The sequence below is a fragment of the Macaca fascicularis genome, chromosome 3 (genome assembly GCF_037993035.2).
Source record: "Macaca fascicularis isolate 582-1 chromosome 3, T2T-MFA8v1.1".
NCBI lineage: Eukaryota > Metazoa > Chordata > Mammalia > Primates > Cercopithecidae > Macaca > Macaca fascicularis.
Window position 1 is genome coordinate 105,178,422 of NC_088377.1, and position 13,177 is coordinate 105,191,598.

The window sequence follows — 13,177 nt, forward strand, 5'->3', positions numbered from 1 at the left end:
TACAGACCAACACCCCTGATGAACACTAATGCAAAAATTCTCGACAAAATACTAGCAAACCAAATTCAACAATTTAAAAGATCATTCATCATGACCAAGTGGGATTTATCCCAGGAATGCAAGGATGATTCAACATACACAAATCAATCAGTGTGATACATCATCTCAACAGAATGAAAAACAAAAACCATATGATCGGCCGGGCGCGGTGGCTCAAGCCTGTAATCCCAGCACTTTGGGAGGCCGAGACGGGCGGATCACGAGGTCGGGAGATCGAGACCATCCTGGCTAACACGGTGAAACCCCGTCTCTACTAAAAAAATACAAAAAACTAGCCGGGCGAGGTGGCTGGCGCCTGTAGTCCCAGCTACTCGGGAGGCTGAGGCAGGAGAATAGCGTAAACCCGGGAAGCGGAGCTTGCAGTGAGATGAGATCCGGCCACTGCACTCCAGTCTGGGCGACAGAGCGAGACTCCGTCTCAAAAAAAAAAAAAAAAAAACCATATGATCCTTTCAATTGATGTTGAAAATCATTTGATAAAGTTCAATATCCTTCATGGCAAAAAACTGGATATAGAAGGAGCATATCTCAATACGATAAAAGCCATATATAACTGAAAGCCTCTCCTCTAAGATCTGGAACATGACAAGGATGCCTACGTTCACCACTGTTATTCAGTATGGTACTGGAATTCTTAACTAGAGCAATCAGACAAAAGAAAGAAATAAAGGGCATCCACATTGGAAAGAAAGAAGTCAAATTATCCTTTTTTGCAGATGATACTATCTTAAATTTGTAAAAACCTAAAGACTCCACCAAAGAACTATTAGAACTGATAATCAAATTCAGAAAAGTTGCAGGATACAAAATCAACAAACAAAATCAGAAGCATTTCTATATACCAAAAGCAAAACAATCTGAAAAAGACATCAAGAAAGTAATCCCATTTACAATAGCTACAAATAAAATAAAATGCCTAGTAATTATCTTAGCCAAAGATGTAAAAGATCTCTGCAATGAAAACTATAAAATGTTGATGCAGGAAACTGAAGGGAAGACAAAAATACAGAAAGTTATTTCATGTTCCTAGATTGGAAGAATCAATACCGTTAAAATGTTCATACTACCCAAAGCAATCTACAGATTCAATGCAATCCCTATCAAAATATCAATGACACTTTTTACAGGAATAACAAAAATAATCCCAAAATGTATATGGAACTATAAAAGACTCAGAACAGTCAAGGCATCCTGAACAAAAATAATCAAACTGAAGGAATCACATTACCTGACTTTAAATTATATTACAGAGCTATAGTAACCAAAACAGCAGGTACTGGCATAAAAACAGGCACATAATCCAATGGAACAGAATAAAGAATCCAGAAATGAATGTATATGTCTACAGTGAACTCATTTTCAACAAAAGTGCCAAGGACATACATTGGGTAGAGGACAGTTTCTTCAATAAATGGTGCTGGAAAAATTGGATATCCATATGCAAAAGAATGAAACTAGACCTCTATTTCTGGCCATATACAAAAATCAAATCAAAATGGATTAAAGACTTAAATCTAAGACCTCAAATTATTAAATTACTAAAAGAAAACATTAGGAAAACGCTACAGGACATTGGTCTGGGCAAGGATTCCTTGAGTAATACTCCACAAGCAAAGGCAATCAAAGCAAAATGAACAAATGGGATCACATCAAGTTAAAAAGCTTCTGCACAGCAAAGGAAACTATCAACAAAGTAGAGAGACAACCCACAGAATGGGAGAAAATATGTGCAAACTATCCCTCTGACAAGGTATTAATAACAAGAATATATAAGAAACTCAAACAACTCTATAGGGAAAAAAAATCTAATCCCAATCAAAAAAGATATGAAGAGACTTTTCTCAAAAGAAGGCCTAAAAATGGCAAACAGGTCTATGAAAAGGTACTCAACATCATTGATCAAAGAAATGCAAATCAAAAGTACAATGAGATATCATCTCACCTTAGTTAAAATGGCTTTTATCTCAAAGACACGCAATAACAAATTCTGGTGAGGATGTGGAGAAAAAGGAATGCTCATACAGTGTTGGTGAGAATGTAAATTAATAGAACTTAATGATGGTTTGGAAGTTCCTCAAAAAACTAAAAATAGAGCTACCATATGATCCAGCCACCACCTCCCGGGTTCAACGGATTCTCCTGCCTCAGCCTCCCGAGTAGCTGGGATTAGAGGCACCCGCCATCACCCCCAGCTAATTTTTGTATTTTTAGTACAGATGGGGTTTCACTATGTTGGTCAGGCTGGTCTTGAACTCCTGACCTCAGCACCATATGATCCATATTTAGGTATATACCCAAAAGAAAGGACATCAGATATCAAAGAGATATCTGCACTCAAATGTTTACTGCAGCACTATTCACAATAGTCAAAATTTGGAAATCTGTTGATGTCCATCAACAGATGAATGGATTTTTTAAAATGTGGTACATGTACAAAATGGGGTACTGTTCTGCTATAAAAATTAATTAGATCATGTCATTTGCGAAAACATGGATGGAACTGGAAGTCATTATGTTAAGTGAAATAAGCCAGACACAGAAAGGCAAACTTCACATGTTCTCACTTGTTTGTGGAGGCTAAAAGTCAAAGCAATTGAACTCATGGAGATAGAGAGTGGAATGATGGTTAAAAAAGTCAAAGCAATTGAACTCATGGAGATAGAGAGTGGAATGATGGTTACCAAAAGCCAGGAAGATTAGTGGTTGGGGGTAGAGGGTATTAAGAATGGCTATTGGATACAAAAATAAAGTTAGAAGAATGGGACCAGGTGCAGTGGCTCATGCCTGTAATCCCAGCACTTTGGGAAGCTGATGCGGGTGAATTACCTGAGGTCAGGAGTTCGAGACCAGCCTGACCAATATGGTAAAACCCCATCTCTACTAGAAATATAAAAATTAGCTGGGTGTAGTGGTGTGCGCCTGTAGTCCCAGCTACTTGGGAGGCTGACACATGAAATGGCACCACTGAAGAAGAATGAATAAGGTCTAGTATTTGGTAACACAACAGGGTGACTAAACTCAACAGTAATTTATTGTACATTAAACAAACTAAATGTATAATTGGATTGCTTGTAACAGAAAGAAATGATAAATGCTTGAGGTGATAGATAGACCATTTACCCTGATGTGATTATTACACATTGTATGCCTGTATGAAAATATCTCATGTACCTCTTAAGTATATATATGTGTATATATATACCTACTTTGTACTAATAAAAACTTTAAAAGGTACCTATACGTTATCATTGCATCCTCTTAATTTTATTTTTCATTTCCAGAATTTCTAATTAATTCTTTTTCAAATCTTTTCTTTTTAAACATCATAATTTCTAGTTCCCTTTAAAAATTTTCGACTTTGGCTTTTTTCTCTAGAACATCATAAATGTAAATGTATTACAGACTGCCTGATATTCCAAAACAAGGAATCCCTATGATCTTTTTTCTTGCTTCTGCTGATTCTCTCTCTTTTTTTTTTTTTTTTAATGAGACGGAGTCTCGCTGTGTCACCCAGGCTGGAGTGCAGTGGCGCGATCTCGGCTCACTGCAAGCTCCGCCTCCTGGGTTTACGCCATTCTCCCGCCTCAGCCTCCGAGTAGCTGGGACTATAGGCGCCCGCCACCACGCCCGGCTAGTTCTTTCTTTTCTTTTTTGTATTTTTAGTAGAGACGGGGTTTCACCACGTTAGCTAGGATGGTCTCGATCTCCTGACCTCGTGATCCACCCGCCTCGGCCTCCCAAAGTGCTGGGATTACAGGCTTGAGCCACCGCGCCCGGCCCTGCTGATTCTCATTCATATTGTGTATGCAATTATTTTTCGTTGTTGGATGAATACTTTATTTGAAAATTTTATTTGTAGAAATAATTTGAAGTCTAGCTGATATTATCTTCTGCCAGAAAGAATTTTCATTTGGTTTTACCAGGTATCTGGAGGCAACAGAACTCCTTATTCCAAGTTCAAAAGTTGAGGCTTTCCTTGACCAGCCAGAAAATATGTCAGGCCGCAGACCTTGTAAGATGTGGTTTTTGGCCAGTTCACCCTCACTACCAGGGTGCAGCCTAAATGCTGGCCTAAAGTAGGGGGTGGTTTGCCAGGTTCCAAACCTCTGTAAGCCCTGAATTGATATAACGGATGGATGGAGAAAGAGAGAGAGAGAGAGAGAGAGAGAGAGAGAGAGAGAGAGAGAGAGAGATAATGGGAATCCTCAGTGGCCTGGACTGAGATACTCCTCTAGAGAAGATCTGTGTTTGCTTCTGCCAGCCACAGGGATACACTGCCCATCCACAATGTCATTGTTCATTTTTCAGATAGAGTTTTCTTAGACTATGCGAGTAGAGTACAATCAAACCCTAAGCCTGCATGAAGGCAGACCTGTGGTTATGAATTCTTAGGGAATACTTTTTTCTGCCACTTGATACTAAGGCCAAGACAGGCAAGACTAACCTGGTTCTTCTCTTTGCTGGTGGAAAGACTGTATTTTATTCTTTAGATTTAAGTGTACCAGGATTATGCATGGATCTCTGCCAACTTTTCCCCCAACTTGCCCATTACCATTTCACATGAGCTTTACTTCCATTTTGCTGCACTGCTATTACAGCCTGATGCTCAACACAAGTCCTTAAGATGGCCATGGAGTCAGCTTATGCTTATCACACTATTATCAGTTCTTATGCCCTACCTCACCACCTGTCTCTAACCTGGAGATTTCTCTTACTTGTGTCTCAATTTTGATTGGGTAGGGTGGGGGATTTTACTAGATTTTTTTTCAATCAGAAGAGTTTTTAAAAATACAGTCGTCCCCACTTACCCATAGTGGATGACTGAAACTGCAAATAGTACCAAACGCTATATATATATAGTAATGTACAACATAACAATGTTTTGATCAGTGATGATCACAAATACAATGGTGTTTTTGTTTTGTTTTGTTTTGTTTTTTGAGATGGAGTTTCGCTCCTGTTGCCCAGGCTGGAGTGCAATGGCACGATCTCGGCTCACTGCAACCTCCACCTCCCGGGTTCAAGTGATTCTCCTGCCTCAGCCTCCCAAATAGCTGGGTTTACAGGCACCTGCCACCATGCCCAGCTAATTCTGTATGTTCAGTAGAGATGGGGTTTCACTATTTGGCCAGGCTGTCTCGAACTCCTGACCTCAGGCGATCCACCCGCGTTGGCCTCCCAAAGTGCTAGGATTACAGGCATGAGCCACCGCACCTGGCCAATGTTGTTGTTTTCTTTCTTCCTGTACCTCTTCTATGTTTAGGTACACAAATACCATTGCATTGCAATTGCCTACAGTATTCTGTACAGTATCATGCTGTACAGGTTTCTAGCCTAGAAGCAGTAGGCTACACCATATAGCCTAAGTGTGTAGTAGGCTTGTATTAGTCTGTTTTCACACTGCTATAAAGAAATACCCAGACTGGGTAATTTATAAAGAAAAGAGGTTTAATCGACTTATACTTCTGCATGGCTGGAGAGGCCTCGGGAAACTTATAATCATGGCAGAAGGGGAAGTAGGCACATCTTACATGGTGGCAGGAGAGAGAGCACAGAGGAAATGCCAGACATTTATCAAACAATCAGATCTAGTGAGAACTCCCTCACTATCACAAGAACAGCATGGAGGAAACCACGCCCATGATCCAATCACCTCCTACCAGCTCCTTACCTTGACATGTGGGGGATTAGAATTCAAGATGAGATTTGTGTGAAGACACAAAGCCAAACCATATTAAGGCTATACCATCTAGGTTTGTGTAAGTACACTCTACAATGTTCACAACGACAAAATTACCTAACATCACATTTGTCAGAACATATCCCTATTGTTACATGATGTACGGCTGGACTATGGTTTTTGTCTATATAGTACATACATAACTATGATATAATTTAATTTATAAATTAGGCACAGTAAGAGACTAACAATAATCATGAAGTAGAACAGTTATAACAATATACTGTAATAAAAGTTATGTGAGGCCAGGCACGGTGGTTCACACCTGTAACCCCAGCACTTTGGGAGGCCGAGGTGAACACATCACAAGGTCAGGAGTTCGAGACCAGCCTGGCCAACATGGTGAAACCCTGTCTCTACTAAAGATTTAAAAAATTAGCTGGGCGTGGTTGCACGTGCCTGTAATCCCAGCTACTCAGGAGGCTGAGGCAGGAGAATTGCTTGAATCCAGGAGGTGAAGGTTGCCGTGAGCCAAGATTGTGCCACTGCACTCCAGCCTGGGTGACAGAGCAAGACTCTGTCTCAAAAATAAAAAAATAAATAATTTTTAAAAAGATGGAGGTGGGGGAGTAGATATAACAGAAATGAATATGAAACAAAGCGGCTTGCAGAATGTTATTGTTCTCTTCAACTAATTCTCTTAGGTACCGCAAGTAAATTGTAAGTACCATGAATCTCTTGAATACATATATAACACAAAATTTATGGTATCTGCTTTACTACAGGAAGATGCTAACTGTTCATTTTTGTGGTTGTTCTTTCTGTCTCTTCATCTTCCCATTACTTTCAATAGCAACTCTTTATCCACAATTTCCTTAGTTTAAAAAAAAAAAAAAAAAAAAAAAAACTGGCCAGGCGCAGTGGTTCACACCTGTAATCCCAGCTCTTCGGGAGGCTGAGGCAGGTGGATCACCAGGTCAGGAGTTCAAGACCAGTCTGGCCAACATAGTGAAACCCTGTCTCTACTAAAAATACAAAACATTAGCCAGGCGTGGTGGTCTGTGCCTGTAATCCCAGCTACTCAGAAGGCTGAGGCAGGAGAATCACGTGAACCTGGGAAGCAGAGGTTGCAGTGAGCTGAGATCACACCACTGCACTCCAGCCTGGGCAAGGACAGAACGAGACTCCATCTCAAAAAACAAACAAACAAACAAACAAACAAACAAACGCTTCCTGTTTTCTATTCTTCCTGTCATGAGAATAAATTTAAAATGGCTTCAATCCATTCATTTGGCTGACTTATTCCTACATCTATATGATCTGCAGTATCAGCACATGAAACCTCATCAGTATGAACAGAGAGTAGTTACTTCTGATGATAGAACAGTTACTTATTTAAGGACTACATTGTCCTTAGAAGGGTATGAGTGGCAATATCAGGACCTGGCTTCATAAGGATGTGCTGAATTTTCAAGGTGTTGCTAAGCTTGGTCTTTTAAAAATTTCAATAGTTTGCCAAATAAGCCTACTTAAGGAGTTACATCCAAATGCTGACTATCTTTGTCCCCTCCAAAAAGCACAAAAGGTCTTGAATAAGTGTGGTGATTTCTGCTCTGTTTTATAGGAAGACTGTGGCTGTAGTGTGTGAAATTAGAGGGGAACTGGAAGTCAGGACAGTTCAGAAACAAAAAAATACTCGTCATATAGGGAGATGGAGGATCGGAGCAGAAATAATAAGACCAGTGGTTTGGAAGTGATCTAAGATAATCTACGTCAACCTCCTTGTATCTATCACTTAAGTTGCAGGATGGGAAAAAGGATCCCAGAATGTAAGCTCCACCAGAAAGAGTCCTCACTGATTTATAATACTCCAGGTACCTAGAAAAATACCTGGCACATAACATGCATTCGATAAACACCTTTTTTTTTTTTTTTTTTTTTTTTTTTGAGAGAGTCTCACTCTGTCGCCCAGGCTGGAGTGCAGTGGCATGATTTCGGCTCACTGCAGCCTCTGCCTCCCAGGTTCAAGCGATTCTCCTGTCTCAGCCTCCTGAGTAGCTGGAATTATAGGCGCGCGCCACCACGCACGGCTAATTTTTGTATTTTTAGTAGACACGGGGTTTCGTCATGTTGGTCAGGCGGGTCTCGAACCCCTGACCTCAGTGATACACCCGCCTCGGTCTCCCAAAGTGCTGGGATTACAGGCGTGAACCACCTCGCCCGGCCAATAAACACTTGACTTAATACGGCAGTGCCAGACAGAATACAAGGAGAGAGAAGAAAAAAAAAAAAAAAAAACAAGAAAGATGGAAAAATTAATCAGAACTTGGGACCAGAATTTGAGGGGTAAAGGAGTCAAGAAAACCAGTGACAGAACTAAGCATGTCAGGAAGGGGATCTAGTTTTAAAGGATGGCTATGATAACTAAAAGCTGGGTATTAACGCCTTTATTTCCAATATGATCTTAACTGCATTAAGTTTACTTGAACATGACCTTTACCTAGGTAAGAAGGGATGCAAATCCTCTAGATTTCCAATAATTCTCTAATCATCTAAAAATGTTTCTTCCTAGATGTTGCCAGCACACATTCTGTTCTTTCGGCACACGAACGCGAGGGGGAGGAGGGCGTTAGCAGAAAAGACGCTGACAGGTAAGGGGTCAGAGGGATAATCCTGTTCTGCCGCAAATGCAGCACGTTCCTCAGTCTTGGGGCGTCCATCAAGCGGAGAGCTGGAAGATGACTGAAAGTAACGGAGTAGAGGTGGAACTAGAACAAGGTCACGAGCTGCTGCCCAACTCGTGTAACTCCTGGTTCCAGGCTGTCCCTCTAGGATGCTGCTGGCGCCAGCCAAGGGAGCAGGACAGAGTCTGGGTAAAGGTCGCCAGCTGATAAGATGGTAGCTAGGAGACCTCTAGGTGCGCCAAAACTAGGGCGTCTTTTCCTGGACGGGCAGAACGCCCTGCTCAAAGATCATTACATCACCACGCCCAGGAACTGATACTTTAGCAGGGCAACGCGCCAACAAGGCGACTCCGCCCCACCCTCCCCGTTCCTCCAGCACACGCAAGCGCACAGAGGCCCGCGGGTGACATCACCCCTCCCGACACCACCTCGTTGTCGTACGACCAAAGGCCTGTCGTAACGGCCGGGCAAGAAAGGCCTCGAGAGGAAGGGCACGCACGCCGCACACCCTAACATGCTCGCCTGCATGCGCGCGCAGGTCCTTTGCGCAGGCTTTGGGACTGGAGCCAATGAGGTGCGGCGACGTTACTGCGTAGCCGCCAGCTCGGCCGCACGTCAGGGCGCGGGAGCGCGGAGCGAGTTTGGTTGCACTTACACCGGTACTTAAGCGCGGACCGGCGTGTCCTTGGACTTAGAGAGTGGGGACGTCCTGCTTTGGAGCGGGAATCTTCGTTGCGCTAGCGACTAAAAAGAGGTGAGAGCGGGTCGCGGAAGCCGCACCTGGTTAGAGGCAGAGCTGTGGGCGGCGCGCACTCGCGAGCGACCGAGACCCACGCGGGGAGCCTCCGAGTGGAGCCCGCGCTGCGTGGGAGGGCCGGGAGTGAGGACCCTGGACTGTGGTCAGACCGAACCGGGCGAGTAACCGCTTGAGGTGCGGCGGCCCTAACTAGGGACAGGTATGGTCTCAGTCAGGGACTAGAGGCGGCTTAGATACAGATCCGAGGAAGACGCGGCCCCTTTCGTAGTGGTTGCTGAGGGGCTATGGAAATGATAGGCAAGACTTCCCACCCGGAAAGCCGAAGCTTAGCATTTCACGTTCTCCTTCAGAGGGCAAAAGCTGTTGCTCTTCTAATAAGGGGCCATTTCTTTACGTGGGCACGTTTCTTCCGTCAGTCGTTCTGACATCCTAGAAACAGTTTCATCAGTCACCTTGAAACCGACCTGGATGGGTGACCTCATGTTCGCCCCGGGGGATCACAGGTAGGAGAGTGGGGATGTCCTGGGGGGACCGTGCAGCCTGCCCCTGCGTTCCCATTTACAAGTTCGAGTGTCAGGCTACTCCTGTGACCTGGGCAGGTAGAAACAGCCAGTACCGCTTTTTAAATATTTGTGTGCTTTGCAATATCCTCAGGAAGAGGTAGCTTTACATGGTAGTAAGATTAAATGACTAGGCCTTCTTAAAAATTGAAATTGTGGTGATTTTGGCTTAATGTGATCGCCCTTCAGCTTCAGATCTGTGACTTAGTGACCATGATTTTCTCTTCTGAAACTGGAGTTTGAATTAGGTTCCCTCTTTGCTTGCTTGGGCTTTAACGTTCCTTCACGTGTACACACAAAAATAGGTTTTTGAGGAGGTGCTCCTAAAAAATGTTTTTGGTATTAAAGAGTATTTGGTATAAAGAGTATTAAAGCAATACAAGATTAATTCTGGTATTTAATGACATAAATTACCAATGGATTGGTAATTAAGTGGCTAGAGTGGTCATTCATTTACACTGTATTTGTTACCTGAGGAAAAATTACTAAGTTGGGGCTTTCGTTTTTAGAATTAAATATGGGTGATGTTGAGAAAGGCAAGAAGATTTTTATTATGAAGTGTTCCCAGTGCCACACCGTTGAAAAGGGAGGCAAGCACAAGACTGGGCCAAATCTCCATGGTCTCTTCGGGCGGAAGACAGGTCAGGCCCCTGGATACTCTTACACAGCCGCCAATAAGAACAAAGGTAAGAGCCACTTGTTAAATAAAATAAAACAGTACAAAACGCACGAATATCACCTGTGACACACTATGAGGAGTGTGAAATACTTAACCGATGCATTCTTTCTTGTTTAGGCATCACCTGGGGAGAGGATACACTGATGGAGTATTTGGAGAATCCCAAGAAGTACATCCCTGGAACAAAAATGATCTTTGTCGGCATTAAGAAGAAGGAAGAAAGGGCAGACTTGATAGCTTATCTCAAAAAAGCTACTAATGAGTAATAATTGGCCACTGCCTTATTTATTACAAAACAAATGTCTCATGACTTTTTTATGTGTACCATACTTTAATAGATCTCATACACCAGAATTCAGATCATGAATGACTGACAGAATATTTTGTTGGGCAGTCCTGATTTAAAACTAAGACTGGCTTGTGGTTAAATGAATATGTTCAGTTTTTGAATTTTAATAGTAATTCCAATTCAGTAAATGCTATCACTGTTTACCCCTTCTAAAGATATGATTAGACTTTGTTAGTAATGTTCAACTTTTCGCAAAGATGGTGAGTGCCATCTTAAAACTTACTGGAGATTGGTTTTATATTTAGATTTATATAGCTGGTTATGTGAATATATTTAAATACTGGGGAAATTCCTTCACTGTCTCAGAACTAAGCAAGATTCACCTGTGTTTTGTGTTCATTTGCCTCTTAAAGGCAAGGGTTGAAGATAAATAAGGTAGCAATGTCTAGAGTTTTGGCCTTAACGATGCCAATCTAATTATAATTCCCTGTATTTAAAATGGTTCCTTTTACTTATTGAAGAGCATTTTAGTATGGTTTATGTGTAATATTAAAGATTATTCAACACTTCTCACATCTTACAAATCTATAAGGTCACATGCTTTTAAAATAGTAGCAAGTTAAACTTCACTCTTGAATTCTTTACAATCTAAGTCAAACTAAGTTATAATTTAGGATTGTCTTTAAACAGCCATTCAGAAACATAAAACTGTAGAACTGTGTATTTGTGATTGGGAATGGTGCTTTTGCCAACTTAAAAGGATTAAAGTAGCGGAGATATACACAAATTTTAAAATGTGTGATCGCAAGACTAAAGATAATTAAAAAGAAAACCACAGATCATGATTTTTTGACTGTGCTTGATTTCATGACTGATGCAGAAACTTTAATGATTAAAAAGTGCAGGAGCCCTAAATATCAGTGCAGCAGCATTAACCAGTCATGGTGCTAGATTGTTTACTTGGTTTTCTAGGACTGCCTGAACTAGAATAACACTTCACTAATTGACTCTTAGTTTCTTTGCCCAGATTGAGAACTGCAGCATTTATGCCAGACATGGACAGACAAATGCTTCTGGTCATAGTTTTCTGATGTGTAACAGTGTAATTACATACTGAATTATTTCATGCATAGTCTGTGCCATACACATTTAGAATAGTCCTTGGAGATTTTATGGAGATGGTGAGCACAAGGTAAGACATAAAGAATGATGAGAAAATAAATCTGTGCTGGCGAGCTGAGAGCTGTATCTTTGTGGGACAGTGAGAAGACTGGGAAGATGTAAATCCATAGTCTCAAAGGTGATAGGGATGATTAGATAGGTGTTTAAGGCCTGAAAGCAATTTATAACATGTGAGTCTTATTTTTATTTGTAGAAGAAATGTCCACATTTCTTGCTGTAATTCATATTTGAAATCCTAGTCTGAGTTATGGTGGGGAATTTAAAGATGCATCCTGGAAATACTTTTAAGATTTCAGCCTTTAAAAGGCCTTGTAGCAGAGGACTTGGTGACTGCATAAAGTTAGTGGTATTCAGGGACAGTGTAGCAATTAACTTACAAGGGGACAATCCTGGACTAATGGGAAAGACCTAAAGTAAAGGCTAGAGAGTTGATTTTCTTTTTTTCTTTTTTTTTTTTTTTTTTTTGGCATTCTGGAAATGATACAGGAAACAAACATATTAAGGTAGATACAGAAATACAGAAATGTGTTCAACCTTTCATCTCCGCTAGTTGTGAGGTTTTGTTTGTTTTTTGAGACATGGTCACACTATCGCCAAGGCTGGGGTACAGTGGCGTGCTCTTGGCTGGCTGCAACCTCCACTTCCCAGACTCAAGAGATTTCTCCCACTTAAGCTTCCCAAGTAGCTGGGACTACAGGTGTTCGCCACCATGCCCAGCTAGTTTTTTTGTAGAGATAGAGTTTTGCCATGTGGCCCCAGGGTGGTCTCAAACTCCTGAGCTCAAGCAATCTGTCCACCTGCCTTGGTTTCCCAAAGTGCTGGGATTACAGGCGTGAGCCACCAGGTCCTGCCTGGTTTTCAAATTCAGAAATCTTATTTAACCCAGAAGTAATCAGCCCAATAGTAACTTAGGTTTAGGTTTAATTTTTTTTCAGGTTTAAAATTTCTCGTTTCTTTTTTTTTTTTTTGAGACGGAGTCTCGCTCTGTCACCCAGGCTGGAGTGCAGTGGCCGGATCTCAGCTCACTGCAAGCTCTGCCTCCCGGGTTTACGCCATTCTCCCGCCTCAGCCTCCCGAGTAGCTGGGAGTACAGGCGCCCACCACCACGCCTGGATAGTTTTTTGTATTTTTTTAGTAGAGACGGGGTTTCACCGTGTTCACCAGGATGGTCTCGATCTCCTGACCTCGTGATCCGCCCGTCTCGGCCTCCCAAAGTGCTGGGATTACAGGCTTGAGCCACCGCGCCCAGCCCTCTTTTTTCTTTTCTTTTATTTTTTAGATGGAGT

General features: G+C 41.9%; 1 protein-coding gene across 3 annotated transcripts; it reads left to right on the top strand.

The window, feature by feature from the left end:
* The first annotated feature begins 9,117 nt into the window (after positions 1 to 9,117).
* Positions 9,118 to 11,554, top strand: CYCS (cytochrome c, somatic). 3 transcript variants are annotated; one of them, XM_045388937.2, is made up of 3 exons: positions 9,118 to 9,380; positions 10,251 to 10,427; positions 10,538 to 11,554. In XM_045388937.2, the coding sequence occupies exons 2-3, from the start codon at positions 10,259 to 10,261 to the stop codon at positions 10,684 to 10,686; spliced, it is 318 nt and encodes a 105-aa protein (XP_045244872.1). In that variant the 5' UTR covers positions 9,118 to 9,380; positions 10,251 to 10,258; the 3' UTR covers positions 10,687 to 11,554. The 3 variants fall into 3 exon arrangements, with proteins under 3 accessions (XP_045244872.1, XP_045244873.1, XP_045244871.1); XM_045388938.2 differs by having other exon boundaries at positions 9,118 to 9,355; XM_045388936.2 differs by having other exon boundaries at positions 9,118 to 9,178.
* The last annotated feature ends 1,623 nt before the right edge of the window (positions 11,555 to 13,177 follow it).

Coding starts and splice junctions, on each gene's coding strand:
- CYCS (XM_045388937.2), top strand. CDS start 10,259: ATGGGTGATGTTGAGAAAGGCAAGAAGATTTTTATTATGAAGTGTTCC. Junction 10,428..10,537: donor AGCCGCCAATAAGAACAAAG/GTAAGAGCCACT, acceptor TTTCTTGTTTAG/GCATCACCTGGGGAGAGGAT.